The 24676-nt window shown below is 51.0% G+C and overlaps 2 protein-coding genes across 2 annotated transcripts; both read left to right on the top strand.

Annotated features, from left to right (window-relative positions):
* The first annotated feature begins 1335 nt into the window (after positions 1-1335).
* LOC121272774 (serine/threonine-protein kinase pim-3-like) lies at positions 1336-9105 on the top strand. Its single transcript, XM_041179553.1, has 6 exons — positions 1336-1422; positions 3389-3482; positions 4745-4869; positions 5604-5654; positions 7847-8213; positions 8933-9105. Exons 1-6 carry the CDS (start codon positions 1336-1338, stop codon positions 9103-9105), a joined length of 897 nt encoding a protein of 298 aa, XP_041035487.1.
* A 50-nt stretch (positions 9106-9155) lies between these two features.
* LOC121272773 (serine/threonine-protein kinase pim-1-like) lies at positions 9156-24559 on the top strand. The gene is made up of 8 exons (XM_041179552.1): positions 9156-9315; positions 18811-18935; positions 19682-19727; positions 21407-21781; positions 22475-22651; positions 23577-23668; positions 23945-23959; positions 24503-24559. The coding sequence occupies exons 1-8, from the start codon at positions 9156-9158 to the stop codon at positions 24557-24559; spliced, it is 1047 nt and encodes a 348-aa protein (XP_041035486.1).
* The last annotated feature ends 117 nt before the right edge of the window (positions 24560-24676 follow it).

The raw sequence follows: 24676 nt of genomic DNA, 5'->3' as shown, positions 1-24676 counted from the left end.
CAAAGGGACAGAAAGTGAGAGAGAAAGATAGAGAGAGGGACCGAGAAAGTCAAAGAGCAGAGACACAGGAAAAGAGAGACAAAGAGAGAGAGATGCAGAGATAGAGAGAGGGATAGAAGGACAGAGAGACACAGAGAGAGAGGCAGAGAGAGAGAGAGTCAGAGAGAGCAACAGAAAGAGAGATAGAGGGAGAGACAGATATATATATATATATAGAGAGAGAGAGAGAGAGACACACAGAGAGAGACACAGAGAGAGAGAGAGAGAGATAGTGAGAGAGAGAGATAGAGAATGAAAGATAGAGGGAGATAAACAGAGAGAGATAGAGATACACAGAGAGACCGAGAGGGAGAGACTCAGAGAGACAGAGATGGAGAGAGAGCGACAGAGAAATAGACAGGGAGAGAGATAGAAATAGACAGAGAGAGAGAGACAGAGAGAGAGAGAAAGAGAGAGAGAGCACTTCAGGATTGCAGCGCAGAATCACCAGAACGACCTGGGTCTGAGAGGGTTAAATTCCGATGACGGGTCCCATAGTCCGAGCTTGTATTCCCTCGAGTATTGAAGATTAAGGGGTGCTCTGATCGAGGCGTTTAAGATGATGGCTTTGGAGGGGGTGGGAGAGCCCAGAATGAGGGGGCAGAACATCAAAGTTGGAGCCAGGCGGCCAGGGGGGATGTCAGGAAGCACTTGACACAAAGTAGAGTGGAAATGGGGAACTCCATCCCCACAATAAGCCTGTCGAGGTTGAGATGGGGGGGGGGGAGTGAAATTGTAAATTTCCAACCTGAGATTGGGAGATTTTTCTGGTTAAGTGGGGGATTGAGGATTACAGAACTGAGGGCAGCAGATGGAGTTAAGATGCAGATCAGCTGTGATCTAGTTGAATCGAGGAAGGCTCGAGGGGCAGAATGGCCTCCTCCTGTTCCTGTCTGACAGGCATGAGAGGGGCTGAATGGCCTCCCAGGTTACAAAGGCATTCCCTCATAACTGACTATCCGACAGTGCTGCACTCCCTCAGTACTGACCCTCCAACAGTGAGTTCCATGAGCAGCCCCAATCTCTCTCCATTCTCCCCTTAAGGCCACTTGCGAGCTTTACATACCAGGAACTTTTCTGGCGGGGGTGTTGGGTGGGGCATTAAGAGATTCCTCCCTCACTCCCACCCCAAAGCCCCCCACATCCTCATGCACACTGATAAGGGAAGAAGCGTGGATTTAAGGTGAAAGCAACGCACAGTCGTTCGATCGCATTGTGATGCACGCTGTGGGCAAATAGCTGAGGGGGAGTTGGTGGGGTAGGGTGTGGGGGGATGGCACTGGAGAAGCTTTGGCCATGCCAGTGCCTTCAGGAGAGCACCAGGAGAGGCCCGAGGTGGGGATACGTTCTGGGGAAATTCTGGAAGCAGCTGGGCCCACCCTGGTCTGTAAATACTCGTGTATTGTGTCCAGGCTGTAGAGGTCGCCGCTGATATTATGTTCGTGGTTCAACGTGAAACCCTCTTGTGAATCGCGGCACGAAAATGTCTTTAAATCGCGGTGTCGGTTAGCGAACCAACAGTCGTTAGAGAATAACAGGCCATTCGGCCCATCGAGCAGATGCCAGAGAAACTACCTGCTTATTTATGATGTTTTGTGCGTACTCAATAAAATTAAACATTGTTTCAGTCAGGGGTATATTGTGTGTGTGTGTGTGTTTACATGTATCTGCAATCAAGAACAGGAGGAGGCCATTCAGCCCCTCTCTCGAGACTGTTACACAGGAACAGGATGAGGCCCATTCAGCCTCTGTCTCGAGCCTTTTAAACAGGAACAAGAGGAGGCTTATGCAAGCCCTTGAGCCTCGAAGGGCTGAATGGCCTTCTCCTGTGGATGACCCAGTATGAAATTGTGGCAAATGCTGCCACCTGCTGGTCAACAAAACCTCGACGACCTGACAGAGGCTCAACAGCAGTCAGGCAGGTTCAGTTTCATAAACTCATGTTGGGGGGTGGGCAGGTTGAACGGGGGTGGAGGAGGGGGTGCGGGGCCTTTGAAGGCGGAGGCATTCGTACAATCACAGAATGACGCATCACAAGAGGAGGCCATTCAGCCCATTATACATGTGCTGGCTCTTTGAAAGATCTGTCCATTTAGCCCCACACTCTTCATCCACCGACCCCACCAGCACTTCCACTCCCCCATAACCCTGCACGGTTTTGCCCTTCCGGTATTTATCCAATTCCCCACTTATCGAAGAGAACGAGAGAGAGAGAGACAAGGGAATACAGACCGTAGCGAAAGAAAGACGTGCCTTTATATAGCGCCTTTCCCGAACAGCAGAAACCTCCAAGAGCCTCGCAGAAAATGAAACACCTTTGCAGGTGGGGTCACTCTTACAGGGAAAGGGATCGCCATTTTGTGCAGAGGAAGATCCCACGAGCAGCTGATGTCACACAATGACCCAGGTCATCTGTGCCTTTTCGTGGTGTTGCCTGAGGGATACGGTTCGGGCCCCGGGACACCAGGGAGAACTCTTCCCCCCAACCCCCACCCCAACCTCCGCCAGCCCGCTTTCCTTCCATTAGGGGCCAGGAGATCTTTTATGTCCACCTGAGACACTGAAAAGGAGAGATAAGATAAAAAGAAAGAGATGCAGAAATAGAGAGATAGAAGGACAGACAGTCAGAGAGAGAGAGAGAAAGAGTGAGAGCAACATCAATTGTTTTATTTCTCAACGCAAACTGGAGGAACAGCACCTTATCTACCGACTAGGTATTTTACAGCCTTTCAGACTGAATATTGAGTTCAACAATTTTAGATCACAAACTCTCTCCTCCATCCCCACCCCCTCTTTTCCAATAATTTATAAATATTTTTCTATTCCTACCTATTCCCAGTATTTTTAAATGTGTTTCCATCCACTGGTCTATCTGCTTTCTACCCTTAATGTCCCCATTAGCACATTTCTTCGCCAATTTCACCACCATCAACACCTCTTTCTCCTTTTGTCTCCCCCCACCTATCACTGACCCTCGATCCAGCTCTAATTGTCCCCTCCGCCTGCCCCTTAAGCCAGTTTATATTTCACCCCTCTTCTGCTTTCCCTTAGTTCTGTTCAAGAGTCACAGGGACTCGAAAGGTGAACTGTGCCCCTCCCCGCAGATGCTGCCAGACCTGCTGAGTTTTTCCAGGTATTTTTTGGGGTTTTGGTTGTGGATTTCCAGCCTTCGCTGGAACACTGAGACATACGAGGTGAAATTGACACACCGCCTTGTAACCAACAGCAACCAGGGAAAGGGGGAAAAGACTCAACTTCTGCTCTGCCTGTGAACCCCTTGAAGGACAAAATTCTTCCTTCAAAAAGAAACATTTTGTAAACGATTACGAGACTATCTTTCTCTGCCCAGAGGAATCTTAAGAGCAGCGTCCCCCGCAGAGCCATGCTGTATACCAAGTCCGGGACTGTGTGCAGTCAGACACCGGCCGAGGAATCGCACCCAGGTATGAAGTTTTATTTAACAACGTGAGTTCCCCGAGTGTCCGCGCAGTGTCTTTACCCCACCTCCCACTCCCCCACCTCCCCACCCGCCCCCACCACCCCCCACCCCCGCCCCCACCCAACCCCCACCCCCGCTTCCCAGAAGTTGGTGTTTGGGGAAGAGGGGAGTGAGCAGGAATTCTCGAGAGCAAGTGGGATGCAGAGACAGAAACTGAGAGAGAGAGAGAGAGAGAGAGAGAGACAGGCACAGAGATGGACTGGGGCGGAGGGAGCAGAGACGGATACAGAGGGAGAGGGAGGTTCGGTTCGATGGGTCTTTGGTACTAACATATTCATTTCAACACAAGAGCAAGTTTCAGTGGGAACCAATTCGTCTAACGGAACAGACAGGGAGATGGAAGAGGAATCCAACATATTGGCATTCCCCTTGAAGGGGGAGCCACGACCACCTCCCCACCCCAAAAATTCCCTTTAAAAGGGTGCACACAATGCGCCGGTGAACAGACTGGAGGCGACCGATTGCAGATTAAGTCGAAGAGGGAGAGGAAAGGGAGAGAAAGAATGAAAAGAGAGGCAGAGAGAGAGAGAGAGAGAGAGAAAGAGAGAGAGAGAGACAGAGAGACACAGAGTGAGAGAGACACAGAGAGAAAAAAAGAGAGACTGAGAGATAGAGAGAGACTGAGAGACAGAGAGAGAGACAGAGAGAGAAATTGAGAGAGATAGAAAGAAAGAGAGACAGAGAGAGAGCTAGAGAAACAGTACGAGAGAGAGAGCAAGACAGCAGTGAGACACAGAAAGAGAGACACAGACACGCACAAAAAAGATGTTAGAGAGACGGAGAGAGAATGGGTGACAGAAACACATATGAGTGAGAGAGAAGCAATGGGCAAACTCATTAATTTTAGTTTGAGTTTAGTGGGCTGGAAAGGGTCGGGAGTAATTGTCACTAAGAGCCATTTCAGTCTGATGTGATGTTTGTGTGTCTGTGTCTCTCTTTCTGTGTCTCACTGCTGTCTCGCTCTCTCGTTCTGTTTCTCTAGCTCTCTCTCTGTCTCTCTCTGTCTCTCTGTCTTTCTCTCTGTCTTTCTCTCAGTCTCTCTCTCTCTTTGTTTCTCTCTGTATCTCTCTGTCTCTCTCTCTGTCTCTCTCTCTTTCTCCCTCTCTCTTTCTCTCTGTCTGTCATAATTTTGTTAAACTAAGGCTGATATCATTGGATGGAGTGTAATTCTCTCTCTCTCTCTCTCTCTTTCTCTCTCTGCCTCAGGTCCTGCAGTGAAAAAGAGGAAGAAGAGAGAAAACTTCAAGGATCTGTACAGTGTGGGCAATAAACTGGGCAGCGGCAGCTTCGGAACTGTTTACTCGGCTGTGAGGATCTCCGATGGAGCTCCGGTGAGAGAGGAGGGGAAAGGGAGGGCACTAATGAAATAAGCACATCGATATATAGACACACACACACTCAGACACAAACACACACACACACACACTCAGACAAACACAAACACACACTCAGACACACACAAACACACACACACACACCCAGACACACACAGAGACAAATTCTGACACACACAAACACACACGCAGACACACAAACACACGCACACACACACAAACACACACTCAGACACACACAAACACACACTCAGACACACAAACACATGCACACACACTCAGAGACACACGCACACAAAAACATTCACACAGATACTCAATCACACAAACATGCACACAAACAGACACATAGACACACTCACTCACTCACACAGAGATCCTCACAGTCATGCACAGCCAAACACGCACACACACAAACACACACTCAGACACACACACACAGGCATACACAGAGACACAATGCCATCTAGAAGCTTCCGTTTTTAGTGCAATAAATTATGAAATGCGAGCACAACATTACAACATTCCGGGGGTCACGGGGGGAGTGAAGATCCAAAATAATTCCCAGGAATCAATGTTTACACCTGCAGGTGTTGCTGATGTTTCTATAGGGGGGAGGGAGACAAGGTGTGTGTTAACTCAGCATGAAACTTTACTTAAAATATATCAATATCGCTGTAGTGTTTAAAGTCAGCTGGTTTGAATGAATTGGGATCCTGTTTCTGTCACAGGTGGCGGTTAAACACGTGCCCAGGAAGAAAGTGGTGAATTGGGGTCATCTGGTGAGTTTAAAATTTATTAAATAAGACTTGTGAATGTGTCTCTATCTGACTGTGTGCGAGTGTGCATCTGAGAGTGTGCAAAGTGTGCGGGTGAGTGTGCGAGTGTGTGAAAGTGTGAGAATGTGTGCAAGTGTGTCTGAGTGTGAGAATATGTGAGTGTGTGCAAGTGTGTCTGAGTGTGAGAATATGTGAGAGTGTGTCTGAGTGTGTGTGCGACTAACTCTAACTGTGACAGTGTGCAAGTGTTTCCGAGTGTGTACAAGTAACTCTGAATGTGCGAGTGTGTCTGAGTATGTGTGAATAACTCTGAATGTGAGAGTGTGTCTGATTGTGTGTGCGAGTGTGTCTGAGTGTGTACAAGAAACTCTGTGTGAGTTTTTCTGAGTGTGTGCGAACAAATCTGAATGTGAGTGTGTGTACGAGTGCTTCTGAGTGTGTGTGAGTAAGTATGAATGTGAGAGTGTGCAAGTGTGTCTGAATGTGTGCAAGTGACTCTGAATGTGCGAGTCTGTCTGAGTGTGTGTGAATAACTCTGAATGTGAGATTGTGTACCAGTGCGTCTGAGTGTGTGTGTAAGTCTGAATGTGAGAGTGTGCGAGTGTACCTGAGTGTGAGGAAGTAACTCTGAATGTGCGAGTGTGTCTGAGAGTATGTGCGAGTAACTCTGAATGTGAGTGTGTGTACGAGTGCGTCTGAGTGTGTACAAGTAACTCTGAATGTGCAAGTGTGTCAGAGTGTGTTTGCAAGTTACTCTGAATGGGAGAGTGTGTACGAGTGTGTCTGAGTGTATGTGTGAGTAAGTCAAAATGTGAGAGTGTGCGTGTGTACCTGAGTGTGAGCAAGTAACTCTGAATGTGCGAGTGGGACTGATTGTGTGCATGTAACTCTGAATGTGCGAGTGTGTCTGAGTGTGTGCCCGAGAATCTCGGAATGTGTTTGTCAGTGCAAGTGTGTCTGAGTGTGTACAAATAACTCTGAATGTATGAGTGTGTGTGCGAGTGTGTCTGAGTGCATGCAAGTGTGTGTCTGAGTGTGAGAGAGTGTGTCTGAGTGTGTGTATATTGGAGGGCGGGAGTGAGAGTGAGTGTGAGTGTGTTTGTGCAGAGGAGCTGGTTCTTGTTTGCAATTCAGTGAAAAATGACGAAGGCTTTCTTTTCAATCTTCATTCTGTGATATATTTATTACAACCCTAGATCTCATTGCCTTTGAGATAATGGTTACTTTGCTGTCCCTCCGTGACATCAGATAGAGGTAAAAACCCAGGAAACTGACACATCGCAACAGAAAATTGTTAAAGGTGAGCTTGCCACCAGGGGTCGCCCCACAAGGGAGTTTGTTTTAGATAGAACATCATTCTCAACTTGTGTTCCCCCCAAACCAGCCTCTTCCCACCCCCTGCCCACCCCCAACTCCATCTCCCCCCAAACCAGCCTCTTCCCACCCCCTACCCACCCCCAACTCCATCTCCCCCCACACCCCCAACTCCATCTCCCCAAAACCAGCCTCTTCCCAGACCGTACACACCCACAACTCCATCTCCCCCAAACCAGCCTCTTCACACCCCCAACTCCATCTTCCACAAACCAGCCTCTTCCCACCCCCAACTCCATCTCCCCCGAACCAGCCTCTTCTCACCCCCAACTCAATCTTCCACAAACCAGCCTCTTCCCACCCCCAACTCCATCTCCCCTAAACCAGCCTCTTCCCACCCCCAACTCCATCTCCCCCCAAACCAGCGTCTTCCCACACCCAACTCCATATCCCCCAAACCAGCATCTTCTCCCCCCCAACTCCATCTCCCCCAAACCAGCCTCTTCCCACCCCCTAACCTCCCCCAACTCCATCTCCCCTAAACCAGCCTCTTCCCACCCCCAACTCCATCTCCCCCCAAACCAGCGTCTTCCCACACCCAACTCCATATCCCCCAAACCAGCATCTTCTCCGCCCCAACTCCATCTCCCCCAAACCAGCCTCTTCCCACCCCCTAACCTCCCCCAACTCCATCTCCCCCCAAACCAGCCTCTTCCCACCCCCAACTCTATCTCCCCCCAAACCAGCCTCTTCACACCCCCAACTCCATCTCCCCAAACCAGCCACCTCCCACCCCCAACTCCTTGTCACCCACTCTTTGTGAAATGGTTGCCTGCTGTCCATGTTCTGAATTCTGCCATCCTTGTGCCCTTTGTTTGCAGAATGACCGCCGCGTGCACCTGGAGATCATCCTGATGAGGAAGGTGTCTTTGCCGGAGCACCGAGGTGTGATTCGCCTGCTGGACTGCTTCTCCAGGCCGGACGACTTCCTGCTGGTGATGGAGCGCCCGCCCATAGCCAAGGATCTCTTCGACCTCATCGGCGAGCAGGGCCCGCTGGGCGAGGAGCGCTCCTGCTCCTTCTTCCGCCAGGCGGTGGAGGCACTGCGGCACTGCCATGCCTGTGGGGTCGCGCACCGGGGCGTCAAGAGCGAGAACCTTCTGGTCGACCTGCGCACTGGCGAGCTCAAGCTCATCGACTTCGGCTCGGCAGCCCTGCTGCGTGACACCGCCTACACCGAAGTCAGTGGTGAGTGGCCTCTCTCAGCCCGGCCAATCCCTGGGGGCATCCCGGAAGCAGCTGGGGGCACAGCCTCTCCCCCTTTCTCTTTCTGCCACCAGGGATCCCAGATTGATGCGCGGGCACCAATTCCCTCCCACAGTGCGGCTCAGAACTGACTCTCCGGCAGTGTGACTCTCCCTCAGCACTGTCCCTCCAACAGTGAGGAGCTCCCTCAGCATTGACCGATGAAAAGTGCGGCGCTCCCTCAATTCTGACACTCCAAAAGTGCGACGCTCCCTCAGCACTGACCCTCCGACAGTGCGGCGCTCCCGCAATACTGACCATCCGACAGTGCGGCGCTCCCTCGGCACTGACCATCCGACAATGCGGAGCTCCCTCAGCACTGACCGTTCGACAGTGCGGCGCTATGCGAGTCTGTCCCTCCTTAAGTAAGGAGACCAGAACTGTCCACAGTGCCCAGGAGAGGCCTCACCAACGCCCTGTCCAGTTGTAGCAAGACTTCCCCACTTTTATACTCCATCCACCCCCCTCGCAATAAAGGACAACTTTCCATTTGGCTTCCTAATCACTCGCTTCATCTGCGTACCAACTTTTTGAGATTCATGTACCAGGACACCCAGATCCCTCTGCTCCACCGCCTTCTGCAGTCTCTCTCTCTCTTTCTCACATTCATTTCTTCCCTGCGATGCAATTTTTAACGGACTATCTTGTGCTTCCCCCTGCAGAGTGCGAGGAGCTGATGCGATGGTGCCTCTCCATGCAACCCTCCAAATGGCCCACCCTCGACCAGATACTGTGCCACCCGTGGGTGCAGTGGGACATCACCAGACCGAAAGCCGTGGGACTCTGGAGCCCGGAGGAAGACTCCGAGTGTAGCACCAGCCAGGAGAGACAGTAGGGAGCAAACAGACCGGGCATGAACACACTCTGTTACTCGTCACCGTGAGAATGGAGGAGGAACTTTCAGGACTGATGGGGACCTCGTCTGATCGCTCTGTCAGCAGTGGCTGGCTGGTCAGTGAACATTGGCCCCTGGGCCGGAGAGAACTCAAACTGCACAATCTGTGTTCATCGCCCTTGTTCATCCTGAAAGACGGCGCCTCCGACAGTATGGCTCACCCTCTGCACTGACCCACCGACCGTGTGGCTCTCCCTCAGCACTGACCGTCCTACAGTGTGGTGCTCCCTCAGCACTGACCCTCCAACAGTCTGGTTCTCCCTCAGCACAGATCCTCCGACAGTGCGGCTCTCCCTCAGCACTGACCCTCCAACAGTGATTTCCATGAGCAGCCACGATATCTCTCCATTCTCGCCTTAAAGACACCTGCGAGCTTTACAGATCTGGCACTTTTCTAGAGGGGGTGTGGGATGGGGTATTGAGAGATTCCTCCCTCACTCCCCTCCCAACCCCCACCCCACATTCTCATGCACACTGAGAAGGGAAGAAGCATGGATTTAAGGGGAAAGTAACGCACAGTCGTTCGATTGCTTTGTGATGCATGATGTGGGCGAATAGCTGAGGGGTAGTTGGTGGGGTTGAGTGTGGGGGATGGCACCTGAGAGGCGTTGGCCATGCTAGTGCCTTTGGGAGAGCGCCAGGGGAGGCCTGATGTTGGGTGAGGTTCTGATGAAATTCTGGAAGCAGCTGGGCCCACCCTGGTCTGTAAATACTCGTGTATTGTGCCCAGGCTGTAGAGGGTGCAGCTGATATCATGTTCGTGGTTCAACGTGAAACCCTCTTGTAAATCGCGGCACGAGACTGCCTTTAAATCGCGCTGTCGAAACTAGCTGCGTATTTATGATGTTTTGTGTGTATTCAATAAAATTAAACATTGTTTCAGTCAGTGGTATATTGTGTGTGTACATGTCTCTGCAAACAGGAACAGGAAGAGGCCATTCAGACCCTCCCTCGAGCCTGTTACACAGGAACAGGAGGAGGCCATTCAGTCCCTCTCGAGTATGTTACACAGGAACAAGAGGAGGCAATTCATCCCCTCTCTCGAACTTACACAGGAACAGGAGAAGGCCATTCTTCCAATCTCGAGTCAGTAACACAGGACGAAGAGGAGGCTCATTCAGCCCCTCTGAAGCCTGTTACAGAGGAACTGGAGGAGGCCTTTTCAGGCCGTTGACCCTCGAAGGGGCTGAATGGCCTCCTGTGGATGGCCCAATATGAAATTATGGCAAACGCTGCTCCCTGCTGGTCAACAAAACAGCAACGACCTGACAGAGGCTCAACAGCAGTCAGGCAGGTTCGTTTTCAAAAGCTCATGTTGGGGAGGTGGGCAGGTTGAACGCGGGTGGGGGAGGGAGAGGTGGAGGCGTTCGTACACAGAACCACACTGCATAAGAGGAGGCCATTCAGCCGTTCATGCATGTGCTGGCTTTTTGAAAGAGCTGTCCAATGAGCCCCACACTCTTCCCCCTCGACCCCACTGGCTCTTTCTCTCCCCCATAACCCTGCACGTTTTTCCCCTTCCAGTATTTATCCAATTCCCCCCTTATCGAAGGGAGAGAGAGATAGAGACAAGGAAAGACTGACCGTAGCGAAAGAAAGACGTGCGTTTATATAGCGCCTTTCACCACCAGCAGACACCTCCAAGTGCCTCGCAGCCAATGAAGCACCTTTGCAGGTGGGGTCACTCTTGTAGGGAAAGAGATGGCCATTTTGCGCAGAGGAAGATCCCACGAGCAGCCGATGTCACACGATGACCCAGGTCATCTGTTCCTTTTCGTGCTGTTGGCTGAGGGATACGTTTCGGGCCCAGGACACCGGGGAGAACTCTTCCCCCCAACCCCCACCCACCCCCACCAACCCGCTTTCCTTCCAATAGGGGCTGGGGGATATTTTATGTCCAACTGAGGGGATGGACGCAGGTTTAATGTCTCATCCTGAAGGATGGAGAGAGGGAGAGAGAGAGAGGGATGTGATGAGAGAGTTGAGGCAAAGGTTTGTGTTGGGTTGAGAGAGGGGTTATGGAGAGGCAATTGATGTGTCACAGAGTCATAGAGGTCTACAGCACAGAAAAAGGCCCTTCGGCCCATCCAGTCTGTGTCGGTCAAACAAGTACCGAACTATTCTAATCCCATTTTCCAGCACTAGGCCCATACCCTTGTATGTCATGGCATCGCAAATACTTATAGAGTGGGGTGTATAATGGAGGCCAGAGGAAAGGGAGAGAGAGAGATAGAGAGACAGAGACAGAGAGTGAGACAGATAGTGTGAGACAGGGTGAGAGAAATAGAGCAAGAGAGAGAGAAATGTAAAGTGAGCCAAACAGAGAAAGCGAGATGAGAGAGACAGAGAGAGAAAGAAAGAGACTGAGACAGACAGATAGAGACAGAAAGGGAGAGAGAGATAGAGAGAGGAATCGAGAAAGAGACAGAGAGAAAGAGTCACAGGAAATGAAAGTCAAAAAGAAAGAGACGCAGAGATAGAGAGAGAGATAGAAGGACAGAGAGACAGAGAGAGAGAGTGCGAGAGAGAGAGGGAGAGTCAGAGTCAGAGAGAGCAACAGAATGAGAGATAGAGGGAAAGACAGAGAGAGAGAGAGAGAAAGGGACAGAGAGAGAGCGACAGATAGAGAGAGAGAGAAAGAGATAGACAGAGAGAGACAGAGATACAGAGAAAGAGACAGAGAGACACAGAGAGTGAGAGAGAGATAGAGCGAGAGAGACAGAGAGAGAGAGCCCTTCAGGATTGCAGCGCAGAATCACCAGAATGACCTGGGTCTGAGAGGGTTAAATTCCGATGACGGGTCCCACAGGCTGAGCTTGTATTCCCTCGAGTATCGAAGATTAAGGGGTGTTCTGATTGAGGGGTTTAAAATGATGGGTTTGGAAGTGGTGGGAGAGCCCAGAATGAGGGGGCAGAAAATCGAAGTTGGAGCCAGGCGGTCAGGGGTGATGTCAGGAAGCACTTGACACAAAGTGGAGTGGAAATGGAGAACTCCCTCCCCCCGCTAAGCATGTCGAGGCTGAGATGGGGGTGAGGGCGATTTTAAATTTCCAACCTGAGATTGGGAGATTTTTCTGGGTAAGGGGGGGATTGAGCATTACAGAACCGAGGGCAGCAGATGGAGTTAAGATGCAGATCAGCCGTGATCTGGTTGAATCGAGGAAGGCTCGAGGGGCAGAATGGCCTCCTCCTGTTCCTGTCTAACAGGCTTGAGATGGGCTGAATGGCCTCCCAGATTACAAAGGTTCACCCTCAGCACTGACTCTCCGACAGTGCTGCACTCCCTCAGTACTGACCCTCCGACAGTGATTACCATGAGCAGCCGCAATCTCTCTCCATTCTCCCCTTAAGGCCACTTGTGAGCTTTACAGACCTGGCACTTTTCTGGAGGGGGTGTTGGGTGGGGCAATGAGAGATTCCTCCCCCACTCCCACCCACACGTCCCCCACATCCTCATACATACTGGTAGGGCAAGAAGCGTGGATTTATGGTGAAAGCAACGCACAGTCGTTCAATCGCACTGTGATTCACGCTGTGGGCAAATAGCTGAGGGGGAGTTGGTGAGGTTGAGGATGGAGAGATGGCACCGGGGAGGCATTAAACATGCCAGTGCCTTCCGAAGTGCGACAGGGGAGGCCCGAGGTTGGGTGAGGTTCTGGGGAAATTCTGGAAGCAGCTGGTCCCACCCTGGTCTGTAAATACTCGTGTATTGTGTCCAGGCTGTAGAGGGTGCCGCTGATATCATGTTCGTGGTTCAACGTGAAACCCTCTTGTGAATCGCGGCACGAGACTGTCATTAAATCGCGGTGTTGGTTAGCGAACCGACAGTCGTCACAGCATAGCAGGCCATTCGGCCCATCGAGCTGATGCCAGAGAAACTACCTGTGTATTTATGATGTTTTGTGCGTACTCAATAAAATTAAACATTGGTTCAGTAAGTGATATATTGTGTGTGTGTGTGTGTGTATACATGTCTCTGCAAACATGAATGGGAGGTGGCATTTCAGCCCCTTGAGCCTATTGCCCAGGAATAGGAGGCTCATTCAGGCCCTTGAGCCTCGAACGGCTGAATGGCCTCCTCCTGTTGATGGCCCAATATGAAATTGTGGCAAACGTTGCCACCTGCTGGTCAACAAAATCTCGACGTCCTGACAGAGGCTCAACAGCAGTCAGGCAGGTTCGGTTTCAAAAGCTCATGTTGGGGGGTGGGCAGGTTGAACGGGGGTGGGGGAGGGGAAGGCGGAGCCTTTGAAGGTGGAGGCGTTCGTACAATCACAGAATGACACAGCTCAAGAGGAGGCCATTCAGCCCATCATGCATGTGCTGGCTCTTTGAAAGAGCTGTCCAATTAGCACCATACTCTCCAACCCCGACTCCATCGTCTCTTCCCCGCTCCCCGCACCACCCCCCCCCCCATAACGCTGCACGCTTTTCCCCTTCCAGTATTTATCCAATTCCCCCTTACCGAAGAGAGAGAGAGAGAGAGAGAGGGATGTGATGAGAGAGTTGAGGCAAAGGCTGGTGTTGGGTTGAGAGAGGGCAATGTATAGGCAAGTGTTGTATCATAGAGTCATAGAGGTCCACAGCACAGAAAAAGGCCCTTTGGCCCATCCAGTCTGTGTTGGTCAAACACGTACCGAACGATTCCAATTCCATTTTCCAGCACTAGGCCCATACCCTTGTATGTCATGGCATCGCAAATACTTATAGAGTGGGGTGTATAATGGAGGCCAGAGCAAAGGGAGAGATAGAGAGATAGAGAGTGAGACAGACAGAGTGAGACAAAGTGAGAGAAAGAGAGCGAGAGGGAGATAAAGGGAGAGTGAGGCAAAAAGAGAACGAGAATGAGAGAGACAGAGGGACAGGAAGAGAGAGAAAGAAGGACCGTGAAAGAGACAAAATGAAAGAGACACAGGAAAAGAGAGACAAAAAGAAAGAGATGCAGAGATAGAGAGATAGAAGGACAGAGAGACACAGAGAGAGAGTGAAAGAGAGAGGGAGTCAGGGAGTCAGAGACAGCAACAGAATGAGAGATTGGGGGAGAGACAGAGAGAGAGAAAGATAGAGAGAAAGAAAGAGAGAGAGAGACATAGGGAGGGAGAGAGACAGAGACAGAGCGAGAGTGACAGAGAGAGACAGCGAGAGATAGAGAGGGAGAGAGATAGAGAGAGACAGAGAGAGTTAGACAGAGAGAGATAGAGAGAGAGATAGAGAGAGAGACAGAGAGAGAGAGAGAGACAAGAGAGAGATGACATCGAGAGAGACAGAGAGAGAGAGAGACAGTGAAAGATAGAGAGATAGACAGAGAGAGAGAGAGAGAGAGTGAGAGCACTTCAGGATTGCAGCGCAGAATCACAAGAACGACCTGGGTGTGAGAGGGTTAAATTCCGATGACGGGTCCCACAGGCCAAGCTTGTATTCCCTCGAGTATCAAAGATTAAGGGGTGTTCTGATCGAGGGGTTTAAGATGATGGGTTTGGAGGGGGTGGGAGAGCCCAGAATGTGGTGGCAGAACATCAATTTTGGAGCCAGGCGGTCAGGGGTGATGTCAGGAAGCACTTGAAACAAACTGGAGTGGAAATGGAGAACTCCCTCCCCTCGATAAGCCTGTCGAGGCTGAGATGGGGGTGAGGGCAAATGTCAATTTCCAACCTGATATTGGGAGATTTTTCTGGGTAAAGAGGGGATTGAGGATTACAGAACCGAGGGCAGCAGAAGGAGTTAAGATGCAGACCGGCTGTGATCTAGTTGAATCGAGGAAGGCTCGGGGGCAAAATGGCCTCCTCCTGTTCCTGTCCAACAGGCTTGATATGTGCTGAATGGCCTCCCAGACTACAACCCTTCTCTCTCAGCACTGACCCTCCGACAGTGCAGCGCTCCTTCAGTACTGACCCTCCAACAGTGATTTCCATGAGCAGCCACAATCTCTCTACATTCTCTCCTTAAGGCCACTTGTGAGCTTTACAGACCAGGCACTTTTCTGGAGGGTCTGTTGGCTGGGGCATTGAGAGATTCCTCTCTCACTCCCACACCCACACCCACACCTTCCACATCCTCATGCACACTGATAAGGGAAGAAACATAGCTTTAAGGAGAAAGCAACGCACAGTCGTTCAATCGCATTGTGACGCATGCTGTGGGCAAATACCTGAGGGGGCTTTGATGGGGTTGGGGGTTTGGGATGGCACCGGAGAGGCGTTGGCCATGCCAGTGCCTTCGGGAGAGCGCCAGGGGAGGCCCGAGATTTGGTGAGGCTCTGGGGAAATGCTGGAAGAAGCTGGGCCCACCCTGGTCTGCAAATACTCGTGTATTGTGCCCAGGCTGTAGAGGGTGCCGCTGATATCATGTTCGTGGTTCAACGTGAAACCCTCTTGTGAATCGCGGCATGAGACTGTCTTTAAATCACAGTGTCGGTTAGCGAACCGACAGTCATTAGAGCATAACAGGCCTTTCGGCCCATCGAGCTATGCCAGAGAAACCACCTGCATATTTATGATGTTTTGTGTGTACTCAATAAAATTAAACTTTGTTTCAATCAGTGGTATATTGTGTGTGTGTGTACATGTCTCTGCAAACAGGAACAGGAGGAGGCCATTCAGCCCCTCTCTCGAGACTGTTACACAGGAACAGGATGAGGCCCATTCAGCCCACTCTCTCAAGCCTGTTACACAGGAACAGCAGGAGGCCATTCAGCCCCATCTCCCGAGACCTCCACAGGAACAGGAGGAGGCCCATTCAGCCTCTGTCTCGAGCCTTTTAAACAGGAACAAGAGGAGGCCTTTTCAAGCCCTTGAGCCTCGAAGGGCTGAATGGCCTTCTCCTGTGGATGGCCCAATATATAATTGTGGCAACAGCTGCCACCTGCTGGTCAACAAAACCTCGACGACCTGACAGTGGCTCAACAGCAGTCAGGCAGGTTCAGCTACATAAACTCATGTTGGGGGGTGGGCAGGTTGAACGGGGGTGGAGGAGGGGGGTGCGGAGCCTTTGACGGCGGAGGCATTCGAACAATCACAGAATGACGCATCTCAAGAGGAGGCCATTCAGCCCATTGAACATGTGCTGGTTCTTTGAAAGAGCTTTCCAGTTAGCCCCACACTCTTCACTCACCGACCCCACCGGCACTTCCACTCCCCCATAACCCTGCACGTTTTTGCCCTTCCAGTATTTATCCAATTCCCCCCTTATCGAAGAGAACGAGAGAGAGAGAGAGAGAGAGAGACAAGGGAATACAGACCGTAGTGAAAGAAAGACTTGCCTTTATATAGCGCCTTTGCCGACCAGCAGGAACCTCCAAGAACCTCGCAGCAAATGAAGCACCTTTGCAGGTGGGGTCACTCTTGTAGGGAAAGGGATCGCCATTGTGCGCAGAGGAAGATCCCACGATCAGCTGATGTCACTCGATGACCCAGGTCATCTGTTCCTTTTCGTGGTGTTGTCTGAGGGATAAGTTTTGGGCCCAGGACACCAGGGAGAACTCTTCACCCAACCCCCACCCCAACCCCCGCCAGCCCGCTTTACTTCCAATAGGGGCCAGGAGATCTTTTATGTCCACCTGAGACACTGGAAAAGAGAGATAAAAAGAAAGAGACGCAGAGATAGAGAGAGAGATAGAAGGACAGAGAGTCAGAGAGAAGAAAGAGTGAGAGCAACATCAATTGTTTTATTTCTCAACGCAAACTGGAGGAACAGCACCTTATCTACCGTATAGGTATTTTACAGCCTTTCAGACTGAATATTGAGTTCAACAATTTTAGATCACAAACTCTCTCCTCCTCTTTTCCAATAATTTATAAATATTTTTCTATTCCCACCTATTCCCAATATTTTTAAATGTGTTTCCATCCATTGGTCTACCTGTCCATTCTACGTGTTGCTTTCTACCCTTAATGTCCCCATTAGCACATTTCTTCGCCAATTTCACCACCATCAACACCTCTTTCTCCTTTTGTCTGTGACATCTTTTGTCTCCCCCCACCTATCACTGACCATCGATCCAGCTCTAACTGTCCCCTCCCCCTGCCCCTTAAACCAGTTTATATTGCAACCCTCTTCTGCTTTCCCTTAGTCACAGGGACTCGAAAGGTGAACCGTCCCCTTCCCCGCAGATGCTGCCAGACCTGCTGAGTTTTTCCAGGTATTTTTGGGGGTTTTGGTTGTGGATTTCCAGCCTTCGCTGGAACACTGATACATTCGAGGTGAAATTGACACACCGCCTTGTAACCAACAGCAACCAGGGAAAGGGGCAAAAGACTCAACTTCTGCTCTGCCTGTGAACCCCTTGAAGGACAAAATTCTTCCTTTAAAAAGAAACATTTTGTAAACGATTACGAGACTATCTTTCTCTGCCCAGAGGAATCTTAAGAGCAGCGTCCCCCGCAGAGCCATGCTGTATACCAAGTCCGGGACTGTGTGCAGTCACACACCGGCCGAGGAATCGCACCCAGGTATGAAGTTTTATTTAACAACGTGAGTTCCCCGAGTGTCCGCGCAATGTCTTTACCCCACCTCCCAACCCCCCGCTCCCCAGAAGTTGGTGTTTGGGGAGAAGGGGAGTGAGCAGGAGTTCTCGAGAGCCAGTGGGATGCAGAGACAGAAACTGAGAGAGAGAGACAGGCACAGAGTTGGACTGGGGCGGAGGGGGCAGAGACGGATGCAGAGGGAGAGGGAGCTTCGGTTCGATGGTTCTTTGGTAATAACATATTCATTTCAACACAAGAGCAAGTTTCAGTGGGAACCAATTCGTCTAACGGAACAGACAGGGAGATGGAAGAGGAATCCAACATACTGGGCTCCCCCCTTGAAGAGGGAGCCCCGACCACCTCCCCAACCCGAAAATTCCTTTAAAAGGGGTGCACACAATGCGCCGGTGAACGGACTGGAGGCGGCCGATTGCAGGTTAAGTCGAAGAGGGAGAGGGAAAGGGAGAGAAAGAATGAAAAGAGAGACAGAGAGAGAGAGAAAGGGAGAGAGGGAGAAAGAGAGAGAGAGAGACACGGAGAGAGAGAGACACAGAGAGAAAGAAAGAGAGAGAGAGAGAGAGAGACAGAGAGAAGGAAAGAGAGACACAGAGAGAGCTAGAGAAACAGAACGAGAGAGCGAGAAAGCAGTGAGACACAGAAAGAGAGACACAGACACACACAAAAATATGTTAGACAGAGACGGAGAGAGAATGGGTGACAGAAACACATGTGAGTGAGAGACAGAGGCAATGGGCAAACTCATTAATTCTCGCTTGAGTTTAGTGGGCTGGGAAAGGTCGGGAGTATTTGTCACTAAGAACCATTTCAGCCTGATGTGATGTTTGTGTGTCTGTGTCTCTCATTCCGTGTCTCACTGCTGTCTCGCTCTCTCACTCGTCCTGTTTCTAAAGCTCTCTCTCTGTCTCTCTCTGTCTCTCTTTCTTTCTCTCTGTCTCTCTTTCTTTCTCTCTGTCTCTCTCTTTCTTTCTCTCTGTCTTTCTCTCAGTCTCTCTCTCTCTTTCTTTCTCTCTGTCTCTCTGTCTCTCTCTGTCTCTCTTTCTCTGTCTCACTCTCTCTCTCTTTCTCTCTCTCTCTCATTCTCTCTGTCTGTCATAATTTTGTTAAACTAAGGCTAGGATCATTGGATGGAGTGTAATTCTCTCTCTTTCTCTCTCTGCCTCAGGTCCTGCAGTGAAAAAGAGGAAGAAGAGAGAAAACTTCAAGGATCTGTACAGTGTGGGCAATAAACTGGGCAGCGGCAGCTTCGGAACTGTTTACTCGGCTGTGAGGATCTCCGATGGAGCTCCGGTGAGAGAGGAGGGAAAAGGGAGGGCATTAATGAAATAAGCACATCGATATATAGACACACACACACTCAGACACAAACACACACACACACACACACACGCACACACACACAGAGACACACTCAGACACACACAAACACACTCAGAGACACATAAACACACACACACATTCAGACACAAACAAACACGCACACACACCCAGACACATACAGAGACACACACAGACACACACAAACACACACTCGGACACACACAAACACAAACACACACTCAGACAAACAAACACATGCACACACACTCAGAGACACACACACAGAAATACAATCACACAGACACTCACAAAAACATGCACACAAACAGACACATAGACACATTCACTCACTCACACAGAGATCCTCACAGTCATGAACAGCCAAACACGCACACACACAAACACACACTCAGACACACACACACAGGCATACACAGCGACACACTGCTATCTAGAAGCTTCCATTTTTAGTGCAATAAATTATAAAACGCGAGCACAACATTACAACATTCCGGGGGTCGCGGGGGGAGTGAAGATCCAAAATAATTCCCAGGAATCAATGTTTACACCTGCAGGTGTTGCTGATGTTTCTATAGGGGGGAGGGAGACAAGGTGTGTGTTAACTCAGTACGAAACTTTACTTAAAATATATCAATATCGTTGTAGTGTTTAAAGTCAGCTGGTTTGAATGAATTGGGATCCTGTTTCTGTCACAGGTGGCGGTAAAACACGTGCCCAGGAAGAAAGTGGCGGATTGGGGTCGTCTGGTGAGCTTAAAATTTATTAAATAAGACTTGTGAATGTGTTTCTGTCTGAGTGCGTGCGAGTGCGCATCTGAGAGTGTGCAAAGTGTGCGTGTGAGTGTGCGAGTGTGTGGAAGTGTGAGAATGTGTGCAAGTGTGTCTGAGTGTGAGAATATGTGAGAGTGTGTGTGAGTGTGTGTGTGAGTAACTCTGAATGTGACAGTGTGCGAGTGTGTCTGAGTGTGTGTGAATAACTCTGAGTGTGTGTGCGAGTGTGTCTGAGTGTGTACAAGAAACTCTGAATGTGCGAGTTTTTCTGAGTGTGTACGAACAACTCTGAATGTGAGAGTGTGTACGAGTGCTTCTGAGTGTGTGTGAGTAAGTATGAATGTGAGAGTGTGCAAGTGTGTCTGAGTGTGTGCAAGTGACTCTGAATGTGCGAGTGTGTCTGAGTGTGTGTATGGGTAACTCCTCTGAATGTGAGTGTGTGTGCGAGTGTGTCTGAGAGTGTGTGTAAGTCTGAATGTGAGAGTGTGCGAGTGTACCTGAGTGTGAGCAAGTTTCTCTGAATGTGCGAATGTGTCTGAGTGGGTGCGAGTTAACTCTGAATGTGAGTGTGTGTGCGAGTGTGTCTGAGAGTGTTTGTAAGTCTGAATGTGAGTGCGTGTGCGAGTGTGTCTGAGTGTGTACAAGTATCTCTGAATGTGCGAATGTGTCAGGGTGTCTTTGCGAGTTACTCTGAATGGGAGAGTGTGTCAGAGTCTGTCTGAGTGTGTGTGTGAATAAGTCTGAAAGTGAGAGTGTGCGTGCGTACCTGAGTGTGAGCAAGTAACTCTGAATGTCCGAGTGTGTGTAAGTGTGTGTCTGAGCGTGAGAGAGTGTGTCTGAGTGTGTGTATATTGGAGGGTGGGTGTGAGAGTGAGTGTGAGTGTGTTTGTGCAGAGGAGCTGGTTCTTGTTTGCAATTCAATGAAAAATGACGAAGGCTTTCTTTTCAATCTTCATTCTGTGATATATTTATTACAACCCTAGATCTCATTGCCTTTGAGATAATGGTTATTTTGCTGTCCCTCCGTGACATCAGTTTAGAGGGAAAAACCCAGGAAACTGACACATCGCAACAGAAAATTGTTAAGGTGAGCTCGCCACCAGGGGTCGCCCCACAAGTGAGTTTTTTTTTTAGATAGAACTTCATTCTCAACTTGTGTTCCCCCCAAATCAGTCTCTTCCAAACCCCTACACTCCCCCAATTCCATCTCCCCCAAACCAGCCTCTTCCCAGACCCTATACACCCCCAATTCCATCTCCCCCAAACCAGCCTCTTCCCACCCCCTACCCATCCCCAACTCCATCTCTCCGAACCAGCCTCTTCCCTCCCCCAACTCCATCTCCCCCAAACCAGCCTCTTCCCTCTCCCAACTCCATCTCCTCTAAACCAGCCTCTTCACACCCCCAACTCGAGCTCCCCCAAACCAGCCTCTTCCCAGCCCCTACCAACCCCCAACTCCATCTCCCCAAACCAGCATCTTCCCACCCCCTACCCACCCCCAACTCCATCTCCCCGCAAACCAGCCTCTTCCCACCCCCAACTCCATCTCCCCAAACCAGCCACCTCCCACCCCCAACTCCTTGTCACCCACTCTTTGTGAACTTGTTGCCTGCTGTCCATGTTCTGAATTCTGCCATCCTTGTGCCCTCTGTTTGCAAAATGACCGCCGTGTGCCCCTGGAGATCATCCTGATGAGGAAGGTGTCTTTGCCGGAGCACCGAGATGTGATTCGCCTGCTGGACTGGTTCTCCAGGCCGGACAACTTCCTGCTGGTGATGGAGCGCCCGCCCAGAGCCAAGGATCTCTTCGACCTCATCGTCGAGCAGAGCTGGCTGTGCGAGGAGAGCTCCTGCTTCTTCTTCCGCCAGGCGGTGGAGGCACTGCGGCACTGCCATGCCTGTGGGGTCGCGCACCGGGACGTCAAGAGCGAGAACCTTCTGGTTGACCTGCGCACCGGCGAGCTCAAGCTCATCGACTTCGGCTCGGCAGCCCTGCTGCGTGACACCGCCTACACCGATGTCAGTGGTGAGTGCACTCTCTCAGCCCGGCCACTCCCTGCGGGCATCCCGGAAGCAGCTCGGGGCACAGCAGCACCCCATTTCTCTTTCTGCCACCAGGGATCCCAGATTGTTGCGCGGGCACCAATTGCCTCCGACAGTGCGGCTCAGAACTGACCATCCGACAGTGCGAATCTCCATCAGCACTGACCATCCAACAGTGTGACTCTCCCTCAGCATGACCGTTTGACTGTGCGGCGCTCCCGCGGCACTGACCCTCCAACAGTGCGACGCTCCCTCAGTACTGACCGTTCGACTGTGCGGCGCTCCCTCAGTACTGACCATTCGCCTGTGCAGAGCTCCCTCAGTACTGACCGTTCGACTGTGCGGCGCTCCGTCAGTACTGACTCTCCAACAGTGCGACACTCCCTCAGTACTGACCGTTCGACAGTGCAGCACTCCTTCTGCACTGTCCATCCAACAGTGCAGTGCTCCCTCGGCACTGACCCTCCGACAGTGCAGTGCTCTCTCAGTACTAGCACTGGGCTGGGGGTATAAATCAGAGGGCGAGCATGAGTCGTGGGTAATTTGGGGGCATCAGGGCGTTAAACCCCAAAGCAATGCTGGGTTGGTTAAATATTGTTACATTGAATGTTGTCTGGTTTTAATCTTGTCCCTCTCTCTCTCTCTATTTCCTTCTTTTTCTGATGGAAATGCTCAGGCACCAGATTGTTCAACCCACCAGAGTTCTTCAGCGAAGGGCGCTACCATGCCCTCTCCGCTACCGCCTGGTCCCTCGGTGTCTTGCTCTACGTCATGGTCTGTGGTGATATCCCCTTCAAGGAAGATGTGGAAATCCTGGCTGGAGAGATCCAGCTGCGCTGCAGCATCTCCAAGGGTAAGTGGCAGACGGGGTGGAGAGAGGGGATTTATTTTTTAAAAAACATCCTTCACTGTCTCCTTTCCTAAGATCTCAAGAAACAGCAGCAGGAGGAGACCATTCAGCCCCTCGATCCTGCTCCCCCATTCAATAAAATGGCATCTGATCCGATTGCTCCACAACTCCACTTCCCTGTCCGTCCCCCTCAGAACCCTCGACTCCCCTCGACGATCAGAAATCTGTCTCACGCGGCCTTGAATATATTCACTGACCCGGCCCCCACTGCTCTCAGGGGGAGGTGGGGGAGAGTATTCCACAGACTGACCACCCTCTGAGACAAGAAATTCCTCCTCATCTCCGTCTTCAATGCCTGACCCCTCATTCTGAAACTGTGCCCCCTCCCCTGATTCTAGATTGCCCCCCTTGAGAGGGTGAAACATCCCATCAGCTTCCACCCTGTCAAACCCCCTCCCCTCAGAATCTGACATGTTTTAATAAGATCACCTCTCATTCTTCTAAACTTCAATGGGTAGAGGCCCCAACCTGCTCAACCTTTCCCCATCAGACAAACCCCCTTCGTCCCAGGAATCAGCCTAGTGAACCTTCTCTGTACGGCTTCCAATGCGAGTCTGTCCCTCCTTAACTGAGGAGACCAGAACTGTCCACAGAGCCCCAGGAGCGGCCTCACCAATGCTCTGTCCAGTTGTAACAAGACTTCCCCACTTTTATACTCCATTCCACCCCCCCTCGAAATAAAGGACAACTTTCCATTTGGCTTCCTAATCACTCGCTGCATCTGCGTACCAACTTGTTGAGATTCATGTACCAGGACACCCAGATCCCTCTGCTCCACCGCCTTCTGCAGTCTCTCTCTCTCTTTCTCAAATTCAATTCTTCCCCGCGATGCAATTTTTAACAGACTATCTTGCACATCCCCCTGCAGAGTGCGAGGAGCTGATACAATGGTGCCTCTCCATGCAACCCTCCGAACGGCCCACCCTCGACCAGATACTGTGCCACCCGTGGGTGCAGAATGTTATCACCAGACCGAAAGCCGTGGGCCTCTGGAGCCCGGAGGAAGACTCCGAGTGTAGCACCAGCCAAGAGAGGCAGTAGGGAGCAGACAGACCGGACATGAACACACTCTGTTGCTTGTCACCGTATGGAAGGAGGAGGAACTTTAAGGACTGATGGGGACCTCGCCTGATCGCTCTGTCAGCAGTGGCTGGCTGGTCAGTGAACATTGGCCCCAGGGCCGGAGCGAACTCGAAATGCACATCCTGTGTTCGTCTCCCTTTTTCATCATTAAAGACGGCGCCTCCGACAGTGCGGCTTTCCCTCAGCACTGACCCTCCTACAGTGTGGTGCTCCCTCAGTACAGACCCTCATACAGCGCGGCTCAGCCCTGACCCTCCGACAATGCAGAGCTCCTTCAGTTTCGACCCTCCAACAGTGATTTCCATGAGCAGCCACATTCTCTCTCCATTCTTGCCTTAAAGCCACCTGCGAGCTTTACAGACCTGGCACTTTTCAAGAGGGGGTGTGGGATGGGGCATTGAGAGATTCCTCCCTCACTCCCCTCCCAACCCTCACCCCACATCCTCACGCACACTGATAAGGGAAGAAGCGTGGATTTAAGGGGAAAGTAATGCACAGTCGTTCGATTGCTTTGTGATGCACGATGTGGGCCAATAGCTGAGGGGTAGTTGGTGGGGTTGGGTGTGGGGGGGTTGGCACCTGAGAGGCGTTGACCATGCCAGTGCCTTTGGGAGAGCGCCAGGGGAGGCCCGAGTTTCAGTGAGGTTCTGGGGAAATTCTGGAAGCAGCTGGGCCCACCCTGGTCTGTAAATACTCGTGTATTGTGTCCAGGCTGTAGAGGGTGCCGCTGATATCATGTTCGTGGTTCAACGTGAAACTCTCTTGTGAATCGCGGCACGAGACTGTCCTTAAATCGTGGTGTCGAAACTAGCTGCTTATTTGTGATGTTTTGTGTGAACTCAATAAAATTAAACATTGTTTCAGTCAGTGTTATATTCTGTGTGT

The sequence above is a fragment of the Carcharodon carcharias genome, chromosome 35, assembly GCF_017639515.1.
Source record: "Carcharodon carcharias isolate sCarCar2 chromosome 35, sCarCar2.pri, whole genome shotgun sequence".
NCBI classification, from domain to species: Eukaryota; Metazoa; Chordata; class Chondrichthyes; order Lamniformes; family Lamnidae; genus Carcharodon; species Carcharodon carcharias.
The sequence above is the reverse complement of the archived record's forward strand: the minus strand, read 5'-3'. Positions and strand labels throughout refer to the sequence as shown.

Bases quoted from the DNA above. Each gene is read 5' to 3' on its own strand.
- LOC121272774 (XM_041179553.1), top strand. From the start codon at position 1,336: ATGCCAGTGCCTTCAGGAGAGCACCAGGAGAGGCCCGAGGTGGGGATA. The intron at 4,870-5,603 runs GTGAGAGAGGAG...TTTCTGTCACAG, and splicing joins GGATCTCCGATGGAGCTCCG to GTGGCGGTTAAACACGTGCC. The intron at 5,655-7,846 runs GTGAGTTTAAAA...CTTTGTTTGCAG, and splicing joins TGGTGAATTGGGGTCATCTG to AATGACCGCCGCGTGCACCT.
- LOC121272773 (XM_041179552.1), top strand. From the start codon at position 9,156: ATGGAGGAGGAACTTTCAGGACTGATGGGGACCTCGTCTGATCGCTCT. The intron at 9,316-18,810 runs GTATGGCTCACC...TCTCTGCCTCAG, and splicing joins GAAAGACGGCGCCTCCGACA to GTCCTGCAGTGAAAAAGAGG. The intron at 19,728-21,406 runs GTCTGGTGAGCT...CTTGTGCCCTCT, and splicing joins GAAAGTGGCGGATTGGGGTC to GTTTGCAAAATGACCGCCGT.